The following is an 18927-nucleotide window of genomic DNA, read 5'->3' as shown; positions in this document are numbered from 1 at the left end:
GCGTGCTGCCGCTTACGAGCGGCTCTGAATCAGGCCCTTAGACTTTAACTTTCTTAGAGCCCATAGTAAAGCCGAGGTATTTATTTTTGTTTTGTAAAATAAATTCAGCAAATAATGTATAGTTTCACATGAGTGGTGGTATCACTTTTCTGAGTAGGAGTTAGGCTATTAGTATATTTGGGTGATAGGAGACATAAAGGACATAATTCCAACATAAAGGAGGTCACATCTCTGCTGTGGAAAACAAATAAAATAATGTAGCTCACTGGCACCTGAATGAGAAACAGATCCCAATGAGAAGGCTCTGAGGCTTTCAATATGTCCTATAATTACAGTAATAATCCACAAGAGGGAGCTCAAGTGACAAAAGTAAATGCTGTTAGGACTCTAGTAAACCACTTCTACCAAAAGGGCTAATAAGTAATAGAAAATAATATATATATAATATAGTGCTCTTTAAATAATCTAATTCCTTGGCCAACAGTCGTAGCCTAATATAGGGGAGACAAGTGACAGTGCAGCTGCTCCACTAAGGCTAACCACTACCACCCGGGGAGGGAGAAAAAATCCTTTTAAAGGCAAGGCAGGGAAGCAGCCCAGTCAGGAATACAGCAATGTCAGGGATACAGCTGCCAATCTATGGAGCAGCGGCCATGGACCCGCCAGCAACTGCCGCTACACAAGATCTCACCCCACCTCCGATACCGCTGCTGCCTGAAGTGCAGTGAATAAATTAAAGATGACGGCATCCACTGTTTCCAGAGATCGGCACCGCCAGACACAGGACACAGGATCCAGAGCAGGAGTTTGAGCAGCTGCAAGGTAAGTGCAGGGTCTTCATGGCCGAGTGATACCGGGCAGCTGGGGAGCCATGGATCATGGCGGACACCCGCGGAGTCACAGCAAAGGTTCCCGGGGTCCTTGCAAAAATCCAGGTCCCGCCTCCAATGAGGGCAGTAGGCTGCAAATTGCAGGGAGGCAGGAGATTTCCCCGGCTTCTACGGTCACTACTACCTACTATGTGCCTGATGAGGTAGGGCATTGGGAAGGTCTCTGGGGCCAGGCAAGTGAGGAATATAGAGGGTCTAATACAGAAAGGCCAGGAGCCCTGATGCCACATGTCATCCTCAAATGGCTGCCAGGCCACACCCTCAGGCCATTTGTTTTTAACACCTAAAAATGACATGTAATTTTTGGGCCAGTTAAGCTAATTGAAAACTTCCATACCTTAAAATAAAAATGTTCTCTACCTTTTCACACCCTCAGAGAGGTTCACACAATATAGTAACTTTATTTTGTAAAAAAAAAGTGAGTTTGGAATTGTATTGCAACTGCAATTCGCAGTGTGAGTTCGCTGTGAGAAATGCTTGCACAAGCCAACTCGCACCTAATTAGATTTCCCCCATTGTTTGTTTATTTATTGTCTCTGTGAAAAAATGTAAACACTACAAATATGTTAATGGTAAATAATCTGAAATATAAACTTAATGTCAGCAAATAATTGAACATTATTGTTTCCTTTTAGGAAGTGAGGCTGGGGATGGCTTATACAGTACCCATTTTACACATAAGTCCTGGATCCAAACTGGGTCAGACCCTGGAAAGACCTCTTTCACACTGTGGTGGCGACCTGGGTTATTCCAGGGTCGGCGCTGTTCACACTGCACCTGTGTGTAGTGGAACTCTTCCCCCGGCACTTGCAGATGACATAATCTCCAAGCACAGAGAAATCCTGATCTCCCCATGCTATAACTGGGACCTGGGTCAGACAACCTGGGTTACCCATCTACAGATGTACCCAGCTAGTTTGTTGCTCCACACGCCATGTAGCGCACCATGCAAGGCGTGCCACATGCCATGCCATGAGTCACGCCACACAGAAAGTTTCATAATGTAGCGTAGTGTAGCACTGGAAAAAAGTCATAATGTGTAATACAACTTTTTGCCCAGCAGGTGTCACTTTTCCTAAACTACATAGCGCATGCATCTGATTTCCAATGCATGTTCTGTATCACTGCCCTATGATTGGATGACAGAAGCGGTGATTCGGTGCACTATACAGTAGTACAGCGTTTCCCACATGGAATCAGGAATGTATAACAAAGCGGTAGAAGAATGTCTAATAAAGTTTGAAATCATTAAGCTCTGTATTACATACTGACTGTGCGGTTGAAATTGCACACTTGTGTCATTGTAAGTACTGTCGGCACTGTCCCAGACTTAGACATTGTAGTGATTTCATTACTTTAGGAACTACAGTACAATAATAATGGGTGAAGCATGTGGCCTAGCGGTCTAATGCCTAGTCTCACTGCTTCTCCCATCTTCTTGTTCCGTGGGTTAGAGACCTTGAAAAAAAAAAAAAAATATATATATATATATATATATATATACATTTTTTAAATTTTCACTCATAGTATTCAGTATTCAATACATGTGAGCGCATGCCCAGTGCTTCAGGAGTCAAACGCAGTGGAAGTGGGATGTCTGTATTACAGTACATACTTTAGAGCACAAACTTGCGTCAATATCAGCGCTGTCCCAGACTTGGACACTATAGTGATTTCTCATGAGCAGCAACTGATAGTGGGCTCTGGGCCTGATTCAAAGCCGGATGCTCTGACAGAGCGCTCGCTCTGAATCAGGGCCGGCCCTCTGGTTTTTCAGAACGGCCTCCTGGCCGCTTGCATAGTTGTGGGTGACCACCCACAGCTATAGCGAGCGGCCAAGATGATGGTCACGATGGTCAAGACCATCGCGACCATCGGGCTTGCGACGAGATCCTTGTGGTAAGGTCTCATTGCCGCAAGCCCAAGAGTGCTTTCAGCTCTAACAGAGCCAAAAGCACTCCCACTGACATCACTTGTGATGTCAGTGAGGCTGGCCCCAGATGGTAGGTGTTCCCATGGGAATGCCTCCATCTGGGCAGCCATGCCCCCGGCCCACCCACCATAGGGGCGTGCTGTCACTCAACATCGACAGCACGCCCCCTTTGGTATGAGACCCGGAGCAACGGTTTGCCCGTCGCTATCCGGGTCTCGCGCATGCGTACTGGGCCACTATCGCCCCGTTTACGAGCGCATAGCCGAGCGGGTCTGAATCAGGCCCTCTGTTTGAGAGAGAGCTTTCTGTATTACAAACTGACTGTGCGTTTAAAGTGCTAACTTACATCAATGTTGGCGCTGTGGTGGCTGTCAGCCAGCTCCATGGGGTTACAAATGGGATCTCTGGTGCATGCCTAGTGGAGAGTTTGCAATGGGATTTATGGTGGTGCGTGCCTAGTGGAGCCAAACCATACACCATGTAGCGCTATTCCATGGCATATGGAAGATCACAGCACTGTGCATGCCCAGTGCTTCAGGAGTCAAACGCAGTGAAAGTGGGACATCTGTATTACAGTACATACTTTAGAGTGCAAACTTGCGTCAATGTCGGCGCTGTCCCAGACTTGGACACTATAGTGATTTCTCATGAGCAGCAACTGGTAGTGGGCTGTGTTTGAGAGAGAGCTCTCTCTATTACAAACTGACTGTGCATTTAAAGCGCTAACTTGCATCAATGTCAATGCTGTCCCAGACTTGTACACTTTAGTGATTTCATGACTTCAGTAACTGGTAGTGGGCTCTGTTTGAAAGAGAGCTCTCTACATTACTAACTGACTGTGCTTTTAAAGCGCTAACTTGCATCAATGTCAACACAGTTGGCGCTGTGGTGGCTGTCAGCCAGCTCCGAGGGTTTACAAATGGGATCTCTGGTGCATGCCCAGTATAGGGGTTACAATGACAATGGAATCTGTGGCACATGCCCAGTGGAGCCAAGCCATATGCCATGTATTGCTACAGTATGCCATGGAGTATGGAAGATCACCACTGCACATGCCCAGTTGTCTCTATTACTATGCGGTTGAACTTTCACACTTGCGCCACTCTGTGCTGTCCTAGACGTGTACACAATAGTAATTTCATAACTTCAGAAACTGCTAGTGGGCTCTGGGCCTGATTTAGACCTGCTCGCGAGTGCAGCACGCTCACAAGTTGGTCGATGGTGGCCCAGTGCGCATGCGCACGATGGAGCCGGCTCTGTCGTGTGCATGCGCGAGACCCGGATAGCAATGGTCAAACCGTCGCTCCGGATCTCGTACCAAAGGGGGCGTGTTGTCGATGCTGAGAGACAGCACACCCCTTTTGGTGGGCGGGCCGGGGGTGTGGCTGCCCAAACAGAGGCGTTCCCATGTGAATGCCTACATTTGGGGGCGGCCCCACTGACATCACGAGTGATGTCAGTGGGAGTGCTTTCGGCTCTGTTAGAGCCAAAAGCTCTCTGGGGCTTGCGGCAATGAGACCCTACCACAAGGGTCTCATCGCAAGCCCGATGGTCACGATGGTCTTGACTATAGCTGTGGGTGGTCACCCACAGCTATGCGAGTGGCCAGGAGGTGACTCTAAAAAAACAAAAGGCTGGCCCTGATTCAGAGCGAGCGCTCTGTCAGAGCGTCCGGCTCTGAATCAGGCCCTCTGTTTGAGAGAGAGCTCTCTGTATTACAAACTGACTGTACATTTAAAGCACAAACTTGCATCAATTTCGATGCTGTCCCAGACTTGTGCACTTCAATGATTTCATGATTTCAGTAACTGCTAGTGGGCTCTGTTTGAGAGAGAGGTCTCTGTATTACAAACTGACTGTGCATTTAAAGCGCAAACTTGCGTCAATTTCGATGCTGTCCCAGACTTGTGCACTTCAGCGATTTCATGATTTCAGTAACTGCTAGTGGCCTCTGGGCCTGATTCAGAGCCGCTCGCTCTGACAAAGTGTTTGCTCTGAATCAGGGCCAGGCTTTTTTTTTTTGGATCGGCCTCTTGTCCGCTCACATACCTGTGGGTGACAACCCACAGCTATTGCGAGCAGCCATGATCATCGGGCTTGCGACGAGACCCTTGTGGTAGGGTCTCATGGCCGCAAGTCCCAGAGAGATTTCAACATCAACAGCTCCCCCCCTTTGGTGCAAGACCCAGAGTGACAGATTGCCTGTTGTTAGCCAGGTCTCGCGCATGCGCACGACGGAGCTGGCTCCGTCGTGTGCATGTGCTGTGGGCCACCATCAACCCGGTTGTGAGTGCTCAGCGCTTGCAACCGGGTCTGAATCAGGCCCTCTGTTTGAGAGAGGTCTCTGTATTACTCCTGAGGAAGCTGGATGTATTTTGAGCCAGCGAAATGCATTGAGTTTACAGACCCTGTGATACCCCTTCTATCCGCTGGCACCACGTATGCTTTGGAATTTTCATCCCTGTTTACTTTGGCACTATCAACATTTTCCAGTGGACCATCACAGCCCTGCAAAATTATCATTATGGCCGCTGCATGCTGCCAAAGACTGTGACAACTTGTGAACTTAACCGGTAATTACCTCACCTAAGGGATATAAAAACTTCATCTTTTCATATCCAGCATTTGACTTTGTTATAATCTGGAGGGAGTATCCACTAAGGACTAATCTATTGGTTCTAACATTTTTTCATTTTAATATTTTGTGGCAACATCAACTATGCATATGTGTTTTGCGTACATATATATGATGTTTTTTTAGGATCATTATTTAATAAATTGTTTTTTATGAGGATATCACCTGCCATTGATATTTTTAATTACCTATATTAGCGCTGGTATTTCTCCTTTTCTGTATTACAAACTTACTGTGCGTTTAAAGTGCAAACTTGCATCAATGTCAGCATGGTTGGTGCTGTGGTGACTGTCAGCCAGCTCTGAGAGGTTACAAATGGGATCTCTGAGGCATACCCAGTGGAGGGGTTGCAATGGGATTTCTGGCGCATGCCCAGTGGAGCCGCTCCATAGCTGTGGCGTAACGAGGCTCATATACTGTAGTAGTAATGCGCATGCCCAGTGTGTCGGGAGTCACACACAATGGAGTCACTCCATACACCAGTCGAGCTACAAGGAGGCTCACTACACATACAGTACTGTAATTCACTGCCGTCACATCACATACATGACAGATGCAATTCTTTCTAGGAAAAGGCTTGTGGGCAAGGGTTAGGTGAACCACCTTGCTTACACTTCCTGTCCACCTGTTCGAGACCTTGAGAATTTATTTATTTTATTTTTTTTAAATGTTCACTACAGTAGTTCAGTATTTTTATCCAACCCTTACTAAACTCAATACATTATACTGTATATGTAGATGTGCCCAGCTACTGTAGTTTGTTGCTCCATACGCCTTGTAGCGCATTGCTAGTCACACTACGCTGTGGCATATTGAGTCTCATAGCACTGTGCATGCCCAGTTGTATGTATTACTGTACATACTGTACAGACTGTGCACACCTGTGGTAATGTAAGTACAGTACAGTACTGTCGGCATTGTCCCGGAGAAAGGGAGAGAGAGAGAAAAAGAGAGAGATAGAAAAAGAGAGAGAGAACAACATAGTGTACAGTACTGTACTTACGCGGACTCGCAAGGCTACTGGGCCCGGCTGGTGGTGGTGGTGGTGGTGTTGTTAGTGGAGGAGCCGGTTGAGCTGTGGAAAAAGAACAGTTTCCATCAAAACCATTTGGAAACAAATAAACCCCTACTGTACAAATCTTGACCAGAGCCTCCATAACACCAAACCAAACACACGAGAGAGAGAGAGAGAGAGAGAGAGAGAGAAAAAGAGAGAGAGAGAAAGAGAGAGAGAGAGAAAGAGAGAGAAAGAAAGAGAGAGAACAATGTAGTGTACAGTACTGTACTTACACGGACTCGCAAGGCTACTGGGCCCGGCTGGTGGTGGTGGTGGTGGTGTTGTTAGTGGAGGAGCCGGTTGAGCTGTGGAAAAAGAACAGTTTCCATCAAAACCATTTGGAAACAAATAAACCCCTACTGTACAAATCTTGACCAGAGCCTCCATAACACCAAAACAAACACACAAGAGAGAGAGAGAGAGAGAGAGAGAAAGAGAGAGCGAGAAAGAGAGAGAAAAAGGGAGAGAGAGAGAAAGAGAGAGAACAATGTAGTGTACAGTACTGTACTTACATGGACTCACAAGACCACTGGGCCCGGCTGGTGGTGATGGTGGTGGTGTTGTTGGTGGAGGAGCCGGTTGAGCTGTGGAAAAAGAACAGTTTCCATCAAAACCATTTGTAAACAAATAAACCCTTACTGTACAAATCTTGACCAGAGCCTCCATAACACCAAAGCAAACACACAAGAGAGAGAGAGAGAAAAAGAGAGAGAGAAAGAGAGAGAAAAAGAGAGCGAGAGAGAGAAAGAGAGAGAGAGAAAGAGAGAGAGAGAACAATGTAGTGTACAGTACTGTACTTACACGAACTCACAAGGCCACTGGGCCCGGCTGGTGGTGGTGGATGTTGTTGTTGTGGTGGAGGACCCGGTTGAACTGTGGAAAAAGAACAGTTTCCATCAAAACATTTGGAAACAAATCCCTACTGTACAAATCTTGACCTGAGCCTCCATAACACCAAAAACAAACACACGAGAGAGAGAGAGAAAAGGAGAGAGAGAAAAAAAGAGAGAGAGAGAGAGAGAGAGAGAAAGAGAAAAACATGTCGTCATCATTTTTACTGAAAACAATGTGGAAAAATTTAAATAAATTCAGCCTGACAGTACTATTACTACTGTATTATTACACTTTACTGACAGTATACACTTGCTGGACAGTATAGGCCATAGGCACTAGACCAGGTGTGTATGAGGCGATATTGTTCGTCATGGTGCTGCCCTCGTCAACTGTACTCTATGCACACTTGCTGATGTCGGCAGCGAGAAAAGACGTGGGAGTGGGAGGGTTAACAATATCCCTAATGCTGCATGTACAGGCCACTGGGGATATCGTTGACACCTCGGGGGAGCACACGCAAGCATCCTGTAGTTGCTGATTGCCATTATATTTTATACATAAAGCAAAAAGATAATGAAAATGCTTTAGAATATCTCCATAGAGCTTTGTTGGAAATGGCCAAGTACTGTACTTTACACTACTGTACAGTACTGTACAGTATCTGACATAAAAGACAATGTGAATCACAGGGACATGGCTGTTTCAGTTCTTATGGATGACCTTAAGGAGAATTTGAAAACAAGAGTTCAGACCTCTATTCCAAATTGGAGAGGGATTACCGTACAGTAGATGGCCTTAGGGAATCAGCTATTGACCATGATAAAAATGTAACTAAGAGAAAGGAAATGCTAAGTGAGAAATTAATGACTGTGAGTACACAGGCCCTACAGGAACAGCATCCACAGCAGCAAAGGTACTGTACAGTGGACGGTATGGTAAGGAAGGACAGCTACAGAGCAGTTGTCATGACAAGAGTTTCTCGGCATGGTGGTCGACAAGTATTACCTGTGAGGTCACTATGGCGGGGGGCATCTGGCGGTGGCGCTGGTGTTTGGTGAGGGGAATTGGCTGTGCATGGTTCTGTGTGGGCATTTTGTCACTTTGGGCTGGTGAGGCCTGGTGGTGCTTCCGTTCCGCATGGGCACCGCTATCTTGCCTCTGGTCACGTGACCTAATCGCTTGGTATTTAGGGAGCTTCAGTGTTTCACTTCATTGCCAGTGCAATGTATTTCTCAGCATAGCTGAGAGAGAGTTCCCTGTGCTCACCACCTGTTTCCTGTGATACGCTACCTGCCTGCTTGCATGTCTTTTCCAACCCCGCTGGACTACCCAGCATCCTCCATTACCTTCCCCTTGCCTGAGTACCTGAGTTTGCTGTTCACCTTGCCTCCACTGACACTCTGCTGGATAATCCTTCCTCAGCCTGCATTCTTCATTTCAGCCACTACACCTGATTTCTCCAGTCTGTCATCAACTGGACATTTCCCTATTAACCAGTCTCTACCTGGACATTTCCCATTGTCTGCCTCTACCTGAACATTCTCTATTAACCAGTCACATCCTGGACATTGTTCATTGCCTGTCACTCTCTGGACTTTTTCCCATTACTTCACCACAGCTCCCAAGTGCACTTATTGCTATATCTGGACTTTAGTTTTTGTCATATTCATGTCTATCAAACCACTCATTAATAGTTCCACCTTTTCATTTAAACCTGCTTCAGTGTCTGCTCCTATCACCACCCCGGGCCCACAACAAAACCGGAACCTCACAACAGTCAGGTACATTACAGTAAGTGTAAAGGGAAGAGAAGAAAGAAAACTCTCTTTTTGGGGGCAGTCTATTATTAATTATGTATGTCAGAAATTCATAATATAATAAATATTTTTTAATAAATATTAATTAAAGTCATATGTTTATGTCTTTGTGTTGTTTGTTTGCTTGTTTGTTTTTCGCTTTTTCGTTTGCTTAAACGTCTCTGCTACTCTTTTAGCAGCTGGATTGTTTGGTTAGCGGGTCTGAACCTGCAAACACTTTTTTAATGCGTATTTATTAAAAGTTATTTATTATATTATGAATTTCTGATATACATAATTAATAATAGAGTGCCCCCAAAAAGAGAGTTTTCTTTCTTCTCTTCCCTTTATGCCTACATATCTATACTCTCAAGGGGAGCACCTCCACATGTGATACTCTTTGATACCCACTTTAAGGTTTAACTGTAATAAACTGTGGATTGATTCATGTCAACTATATTTGTTCATTATTCAATTTAATATTAGATCCTGTGCTCAAATTATATCTCCTTACTTTCGCTTCCCTTGCTTTTTACAGTACAGTAAGTGTTAGACATGTGGACAAATACAGTAGGACATACAGTACTTTACAGTATAGCCAGGAAACATAGATTGGGACAGTACAATAAGGAAAATAGAGACTCAGGTTATTTTAATGCACATGGGAAAAATTACCCTATACAGTACATACAACAGGAACAGGGTACAGTAAATTGGCCTAGAAGGCATCAAGGATTAGAAAGAGGCCCACCAAATGGGAATTTTCAGACAATACCCAAATACCTAATGCTATAGTACTATACATACTGTACCTGTAAAGATAAATATTACTAAGACAATGATGTTTGAAGTTTTAAGTGTACAGAAACAATTGGACTATTGTACTGTATACTGTACCAAAAATCCTACTGTACGACAAGTCTCTACAGGAATAACAACACAAACCAATACAGTATACTGTAGTACAAAACTACTATAGTCTGTGAAGCTGGCATTGGGCCCAACATGCTACAGTATGGTATATAAAAAAATATACAGTACAGTATATACAGTACTACATAAGGTACTGTACTGTGTGACCAAGTGGTGTCACCTCACACAGAGGCTCTGTGAGTGGCACTATCGCCACCCCACGAGCTCTACTTTTGCCTTGCAGGGTGCCAGGATCTGCACCCTGTTGCCAGAATTGCTGCCCTTTGCATACTTTTGGATGCTATAGGCACACCCTGGCATTTAACATTTTTTAGGGGGTCTATTTACTAAGCAGTGTTAGGAGACAGAGTGAAAAGTGATAAGAAAGTGATAAGGTGCCAGCCAATCAGCTTCCAACTGTAATTTTTCAAAGACAGCCTGTGAAATGGCAGTTGGGAGCTGATTGGCTGGCACCTTATCACTTTCTTATCACTTTTCACTCTGTCTCCTAACACTTCTTAGTTAATATTTTAGACCCCTGAATCTGTCCGTGATGTAATAATGTCAGACAGTAGGTCGACATAGATTTGGTCAACCAGGAAAAATGGTTGACTGTGACTCATGATCACACACAGTATTTGCCAACATGGCAACAGATAATAATGGATGAAATGTTGCCAAAATATTTTTGATGACCGAATATAGTATGGTGGATCAACTTGCCTTTTGTTACTGTACTGTAGGTTTACTATACAAACAAGCCATGTCGACCAATAGTGTGTCGACCTTTAGTCCATGTAGATTTAATGACCCTGTCAATCAAATCTCTGCCAGTCATGTTAGTGTGTGGTAACAACTGTCAGTCATCATCAGATATCCAACACCCTACAGTGCAGTGTACTGTATATCAGAGTAGTGCATTGTATTTGTTATTGTACTGTACAGTATACTGCAGTTCATGTAATTGTACAGCAATATTGTACTTACTACGTTGGAGATGCCTCCTTATTGGGCATAGCCGAGGCGCATCCCTGCGCAGCAGGTCAGACCAGCGCCATTGCAGGGCCCGGATGGTCCAGCAGTGCCCATATTTATTAAATATCTCCCTTCTCACTCTCCTGTAAGCGAGCTCTTTCTCTTGGTTGGCAGAGAATGGCTGGTCTCTACACTTGATCAAGAGAAAGACCTTGCCTGGAGAAAACTTCCTCTCTCTTCTGGCCACCATCTTACCTACACACGTACAGCATGACGCACAACGCTAATTCATTACACACAGGTGCGTCACTCGTTACGGCAGGCATCTGTGATGTAGTGGTTAGAATGCAAAGCAGTGTGGGCATCCCAGGATCGAAGCCTGGAAGGCTACAATTTGTCATTTTTTTATTATTTTTATTTTTGTTTAAATCTCCACAACATGATTACACAGAAATCACTTGGTGGTGTGAGAATTCTGTCATTTATACCAACACATACAGGTATCGACGCACAAACAGCATTGAATAAATATAGAGCAATTGAAGTTCAATATTATTAAGTAAGTTTACTCCAATACAATAGACTCTCCTCAACTTCCAACCACCTGCCATTTCGACTGTATGCTACTCTATGCCATCCAGCTGTATTTTAAATGAAACCACAATGCACTAGACATTGTGTTGTTTGTATTGTACAAAATGCAGTGATGTACAGGGTAAGGGCAGACCTTGAGCTGACTGCTTATAGTAAATGGATTAACAGAGCATCCTTTATTTTGGTAATGAGAGGCTATTGCTTGCTTTGGCGGAAGGGACCTGATGCACTGTGTGTGACTCCCGACCCACTGGACATGCGCATTACTACTGTATGAGCGTCCTTACGCTACAGCTACTGAGCGGCTCCACTGGGACAGTGCTGATGTTTTATGCAAGTTTGTGCTTTAAACGCATAGTCAGTTTGTAATACAGAGACCTTTCTCTCATACAGAGCCCACTACCAGTTACTGAACTCATGAAATCACTATTGTGTCCAAGTCTGGGACAATGCTGAGAGTGGTGCAAGAGTGCAAATTCAACCACACAGTCAGTTTTTAATATACAGTACAGACATATTTATAGCGGCACACTAGTTGTCCTAGCAGATGGGGGATGGTGTCCTTGGCAATGGTCACTATTCGAAGCCTTTTCAGGACACAAGGACAGAGCTGACTGCTTACAGTAAATGTCTAACAGAGCATCCTTTATTATGAGAGGCTCTTGCTTGCTTTGGGGGAAGGGACCTGATGCACTGCGTGTGACTACCGACCCACTGGGCATGTGCCAGAAATCCCATTGCAACCCTCCCACAGAGATGCCATTTATAACCCCTCAGAGCTGGCTGACAGCCACCACAGCGCCAACCGTGCTGACATTGATGCAAGTTTGCGCTTTAAATGCACAGTCAGTTTGTAATGCAGAGACCTCTCTCTCAAACAGAGCCCACTACCAGTTACTGGTCATGAGAAATTACTATAGTGTCCAAGGCTGGGACAGCACCAAAATTGATGCAATTTTGCGCTTTAAACGCACAGTCAATTTGTAATACAGAGACCTCTCTCAAAAAACAGAGGTCACTCACTACCAGTTTCTGAAGTCAATAAATCACTATTGTGTCCAAGTCTGAGACAGCACAGAGAGTGGCGCAAGAGTGCAAATTCAACCGCACAGTCAGTTTTTAATATACAGTACAGACACATTCATAGCGGCACACTAGTTGTCCTAGCAGATGGGGGATGGTGTCCTTGGCAATGGTCACTATTCATAGACTTTTCAAGACACAAGGGCAGAGCTGACTGCTTACAGTAAATGGCTAACAGAGCATCCTTTATTATGGTAATGAAAGACTCTTGCTTGCTTTGGGGGAAGGGACCTGATGCAACCCTACCACTGGGCATGCACCAGAGATGCCATTTATAACCCCTCAGAGCTGGCTGACAGCCACCACAGTGCCAACCATGATGACATTGATGCAAGTTTGCACTTTAAATGCACAGTCAGTTTGTAATGCAGAGACCTCTCTCTCAAACAGAGCTCACTCACTACCAGTTTCTGAAGTCAAGAAATCACTATTGTGTCCAAGTCTGAGACAGCACAGAGAGTGGCGCAAGAGTGCAAATTCAACCGCACAGTCAGTTTTTAATATACAGTACAGACACATTCATAGCGGCACACTAGTTGTCCTAGCAGATGGGGGATGGTGTCCTTGGCAATGGTCACTATTCGTAGCCTTTTCAGGATACAAGGGCAGAGCTGAATGCTTACAGTAAATGGTTAAAAGAGTGTCCTTTATTATGGTAATGAGAGGCTCTTGCTTGCTTTGGGGGAAGGGACCTGATGCACTGTGTGTGACTCCCAACCCACTGGGCATGCGCCAGAAATCCCATTGCAACCCTCCCACTGTGCATGCACCGGAGATGCCATTTATAACCCCTCAGAGCTGGCTGACAGCCACCACAGTGCCAACCATGCTGACATTGACACAAGTTTGCACTTTAAATGCACAGTCAGTTTGTAATGCAGAGACATCTCTCTCTCAAACAGAGCTCACTACCAGTTACTGGTCATGAGACATCACTATAGTGTCCATGGCTGGGATAGCACCAAAATTGATGCAATTTTGCACTTTAAACACACAGTCAGTTTGTAATACAGAGACCTCTCTCTGAAACAGAGCCCACTACCAGTTACTAAACTCATGAAATCACTATTGTGTACAAATCTGGGACAGCATCGACATTGACGCAAGTTTGCGATTTAAATGCACAGTCAATTTGTAATACAGAGACTCTCAAACAGAGCTCACTAGCAGTTTCTTAAGTCATGAAATGACTATACAGTAGTGTCCGAGCATGGGAGAGTGCAGAGAGTGGTGCAAGTGTGAAAATTCAACCACATACATTAGTAATACAAACAACTGGGCATGCACAGTGGAATGATTTTCCATGCACCATGGCATAGTGCTACATGGCATATGGCTTGGCTCCACTGGGCATGCGCCACAGATCCCATTGTAACCCCTCCACTGGGCATGCACCAGAAATCCCATTGTAACCCCTCAGAGCTGACAGCCACCACAGTGCAGACATTGACGCAAGTTTGCACTTTTTAAATGCACAATCAGTTTGTAATACCTTACTTTTAAACAGCTTTAAACAGCAACACTACTACAGTAGTTTCACTATAGTGTCTAGAGCTGACAGTGCAAAAAAAACCCGGGACCAGCATTGTTGCAAAGCGATCACCTAACCACTAGCCCACAAGCCAGCTATATTAAGAATCGCACATAGCGGGCTCATCCTTGTGCACTCCATCCACCCGCTGCTGTTATTAAAAATAAAAAAATTGTTTTCCTTTCCAAATATTATACAGTATTAGTACATATACTGTATACACAGTACCCCACCATTACAGAATAATTCATCCCATCTCAGTGAAAGCTGTGCGTGCATCTCACTAATCTACAGTATTGGTTATACTGTGATAACAACTCGGGCAACTTCACTACTGTACAGTTACAGTATGTACAGTATGTGTACTGATTTGCATCCTGTATGTATGTGATATTAAAAATATTGGTCGTGTGAACATGCAAATACTGTACAGTGCGTGAATGTGATATCCATCCAATTTAACAGTATGGTATTCAGTACAAATTACAACAGTGGAGCACTAGCCACCCAGTGGTTAAGCACTGTATTACATGCCATAGCATATCCTTAGTTGAAGAATACCAAGGAACACCACAAGTTCAGACATCTTGTAATGTTCTTTGGCGCAACTCAGAGCCCTGAATGGTGCGCCTTGAACAACAAACTAGCTGGGTACATCTGTACACTGAAAGGTAACACTGGTTATTCCCATGTTAATCCCTGGATTCTCAGGTCAACCTGGGAATCCAACCCTGGCCCCTTTTACACAGACCAGAGCAGCAACCCGGGTTTCAGCTGCAGTGTAAATGGGTATCGGTAAGTTCCTATCAAATCACAGCATGGTACCACAAAGACCAGTTACCTACTCTCCCGGAACAGCTGGGAGGCTCCCAAAAATTGGGTGGCATACAGACCCCTCCGGAAAAGTGGGCAAGTCTCCTGGCTGGCCGCAAGTCTAATAGTGCTACACACTGGGCGATTAAAGTGGACGACTGAATGATAACGATATCATTATTGTTCAGTCGTCCACTTTATCATCCACTTTTAACACAAAAACAATGAACGATAACAACGACGCGGGTCTTTCGTCATTATCGTTCATCGGGTTAACATGCAGGCCAACCTGATGATGTCATCAGGTTGCTGCATGTTGGGGAATGGGGGAGAGAGCCCAGCGCTGAACGATATCATTAATGATATCGTTCAGTGGCTGTGCTCAATGTTGTGAACGACATTGAGCACAGCCTGCCGGGGACACACTAGACGATATCACTCAGGGAGCATGTCGTCTAGTGTGTACGCACCTTAAGAGCCCCATTTATCAAGGATCGCTTTTGCAATGCGATCAGGGCATGCAGTAACGCCCCTGATCGCATTGCAAAATGCAATCCTATCTGCTGGATGTATTAACCGGGATATGCAGGGAGATGGGCTCCAAAAGGAGCCCATCCCTGTGATGTCTCCGGAGGGCAGTCGGGGCTGCTGCGCATGTGCAGTCCTGCGGACTGCACATGAGCGGCTCTCATTGACGGCGGAGGGTTCCGTGAGATCCCTCCGCTGGCTAATTATGCGGTATGTTGCCATAGACTACAGTGGGTAATGCTATGTTCAGATGGCATTAGCTGCTGGGGCCAATATCGGGAATGCTTCGCATTCCTGATATTGATACATTTGGCAGCATCGCATCCCCCGTAGAAACCTATGGGGAGGCTGCTGCCAGCGACAATGGAGGGATCGCAGCACGTACCTCCTGCGGTCCCTCCTTCATACATCCAGGGGATACTTAGCATTTGAGGTAAACCCCCCAAAACAGGTGTTTTCGGGGAATTTACCTCAAATTCACTTTGATAAATGGGCCCCTAAGGATTTTATTGGGCTTACCCGGATGGTATTGTACATTGTGTGCAGTCTGTAACCATCTGCTAAAAATAATGTGCAGTTACTATGTAATAGTTATTGTGATATTTACATACCTGCATGTATGAAAAGTTCAAGGATAAAGGTAACTGAAAACAACAGCTGCATCCTGGGAAAAACAAAGTAATAAAAATGGTTTGAAATCCACCTGACAGTACATATTAATAACAAACATAATGTATATATCCAGGCACTCAATGTCTCTGGGGCTTACTCTGAGTCTCACGCTGTTGCAACCACTTTAGAATCTTTTGCCGTAGTTGTGTCTGTGACTTTGGGGTCTATTTACTAAGCAGTGTTAGGAGACAGAGTGAAAAGTCATAAGAAAGTGATAAGGTGCCAGCCAATCAGCTCCCAACTGTCATCTCACAGGTTGTGTTTGAAAAATTACAGTTGGGAGCTGATTGGTTGGCACCTTATCACTTTCTTATCACTTTTCACTCGGTCTCCTAACACTGCTTAGTAAATAGACCCCTTTATGCCAATGCTACTGTAGTATCAGCCCTTCCCCGGTGTACAAGCATGTGTCTAACTGTGCAAGGACTGAGACACTCGCATGTATACTGTAATACTGCTTGTTTTTTAGGCACCATTGTAACACTGGTTAAGGGTTAAAATAAATATTGTACTAATGACAATATTCTGAGGTAAAATATAAAATATATATATTTAATGTATGTATAAGTTGTGAGGTAAAACTATGAATACAGATATATGTTAAGAAGAGATGAGAACTGATTAAGTTTAAATCTATATATGAGTCCTTAGTTTTTTGTAATCGGTTGGAATTTGTCAGCAGTTGCTAGGCAGAGTAGTTTGGGGGGCTATAATGTTGGTTGGTCGCTGACCATGTGGGAGCTTGTGGGAGTGGCTTGGTGGACTTTATAAGGCTGGTGTACGCCCAGCAACTTCCTTTTCTGGATGGTTTGTCCCTGGGTGCTATCATCTGGAACTGTATCCGGTGACATTTATACTTGTATCTCCCTGTCTTTTATATCTCCCTGTCTGTTTTATTCTCCCTGCCTCTTGTATTCTCCTGTTTTTGTGCCCCTCCTGTCTGTTTGCTTCCCTCCTGGTTTTCACTTTTCCTATTTTCACTCCCTTGTTCCATCAACCCCCTTCCCTTCTCTTTCATCTCCCCTCCCCTTTCCCCCATTTCATGCCCCACTCAAAACGTTCAGTAACCCCCCCGCCGATTCATGGATTCCCCTGTCCCCCCCTCCTCCTGTACGGCACCGCCTTAGCTTGCCGTCCCTTTTGTTTCTGGCCGAGGTCTCCAATGCTGCCTGGGGACCGACCATACCCCCCCGGCTGCCGCCTATATGCGCACTCCTGCCGGGCCCTTTTCCCCCCCAGGCGAGCGGTCCCCGTCTCCTGCGGGCTCACCGCTCACCCTGGCAACCTCCCACCAACAACTCGCGGGTGCGCAGTCACTTCCGGCACCCACATGCAGCTCCAGCCCGGCCCTTCCTCCCTCCGCTCCTGCCCTCCTTCAGTCCCCCGCTGCCGGGTTCCCCCTGCGACACTGTATAAAGCTGCGGGGGGCCCAGTCCTCCTTGCGGCCAGCGCTGCACACCCCTCCCCCTTGCGACGCTGTATCAAGCTGCAGGGGGCCCAGGGGGCCCCCCTTCCCCCTGCGGCCGCCATTTTGTCCCTGGGCCCCGCCCCATGTCACCATCCTTCAGCCCCTATTTACATGGGGGCCAATTTCCCTGGGGGTTCTGTTACAAATCACCCCACAGTTTCTGCGGGGGGGTTCAGCTCCCCCTCTCTATAACCCCCCCTGTTCCTCCCAGCCTCCACCCCCGGCCTGTTTCCTCCCTCCCCCTTTCCTCTTTCAGCAGCCCATCCTGCTTTCCCTGTTTTTTCCTCTGCTCCTTCCCTCACTTCATGGTCCTCCCCAGTTTTTCCTTCAGTTTCCCAACCTTCTGTTTTTCCTTCTTTTACTGGCCAAGTTTCCCATTACCCTCTTTATCCTCCTGCGGGGGCCCCTTTTTCCTTTCTGGCACCCCTCTTTTGCTCAGCCTTACCCTTTCCCACATTACCCTGTGCCCGGTTATTCACCTACCGCCCCATCTTGGCCACAACATTTTGTTCCCCCACAGGGTCCTGCCCCACACCCACCAGCGCCTTCTCTCAGTGCAGTTTGCGCCACCCCTCCCCCTTTACCTCCTTATCCTTCTGTCCCGGTTTTTCACCCAGTGACAGTTCCAGGTACCCCCACTGTGGTGTCCAGTGATTTATCATCCTCTATGTCTCGCTGCAGTGTTTTGCCTAGTGCTCCAGTGATGGCTTCTGGTGGTGCTGGGATCTCGAGTGGTAGCGCCGTGGCCGGTCCTGCTACAGGTGACGTGATTGTTGCCCCTGATGTCATGGTGCTGGAGGCTGTTGGTGACGGGATGTCGGGTCTGGCATTTGGTGAGTCTGCGGTCCCTCCTTTGCTGTTTGATATGGAATCTTCAGGGTCTAGCGATAGTAGCTCCTCATCTAGCTCTCCGTTGCGCCCACGAAAATTAGCTAAACTGGTTGCGCAGAGTTTGGTTAGGAAAGCTGCTAAGCGTCAGTCAGCTCCAGCTGCTATTGTAGCACCTGTTGAAGATGCGTGTATGGTTCACTGTGCCAATACGGCAGTAGACAGGGGTAAGCGGGTTAGGGGCAAGATTTGCAAGGGTAAGTTTGTGGATGTTTTTTCTCTAACCGATGACATGAAGAAAGCTTTAGATAAAGCCAAAAAACCTGGGGGTGGCTGGGAGGATTCTTGCCGTGGTTTTCATCATTGGCTTAGCTGTAT

The 18927-nt window shown here is 45.9% G+C and overlaps 1 protein-coding gene across 1 annotated transcript in view; it reads right to left on the bottom strand.

The window, feature by feature from the left end:
* The window catches only part of LOC148506147 (uncharacterized), a 162808-nt gene extending 144596 nt beyond the window's left edge, over positions 1 to 18212 (bottom strand). The window contains exons 1-6 of the mRNA XM_088447196.1: positions 18205 to 18212; positions 16193 to 16245; positions 7317 to 7388; positions 7028 to 7099; positions 6749 to 6820; positions 6462 to 6533 (exon numbers count right to left, since the gene is read on the bottom strand). Coding sequence (XP_088303322.1) covers positions 6462 to 6533; positions 6749 to 6820; positions 7028 to 7099; positions 7317 to 7388; positions 16193 to 16245; positions 18205 to 18212 — 349 coding nt within the window. The remainder of the gene's footprint in view (positions 1 to 6461; positions 6534 to 6748; positions 6821 to 7027; positions 7100 to 7316; positions 7389 to 16192; positions 16246 to 18204) is intronic.
* Between the last annotated feature and the right edge of the window lie 715 nt (positions 18213 to 18927).

Source organism: Taudactylus pleione, unplaced genomic scaffold (genome assembly GCF_031769625.1).
Source record: "Taudactylus pleione unplaced genomic scaffold, aTauple2 ptg000423l, whole genome shotgun sequence".
NCBI classification, from domain to species: Eukaryota; Metazoa; Chordata; class Amphibia; order Anura; family Myobatrachidae; genus Taudactylus; species Taudactylus pleione.
Note: the sequence above shows the minus strand (reverse complement) of the source record. Positions and strands in the feature narration are given on the sequence as shown.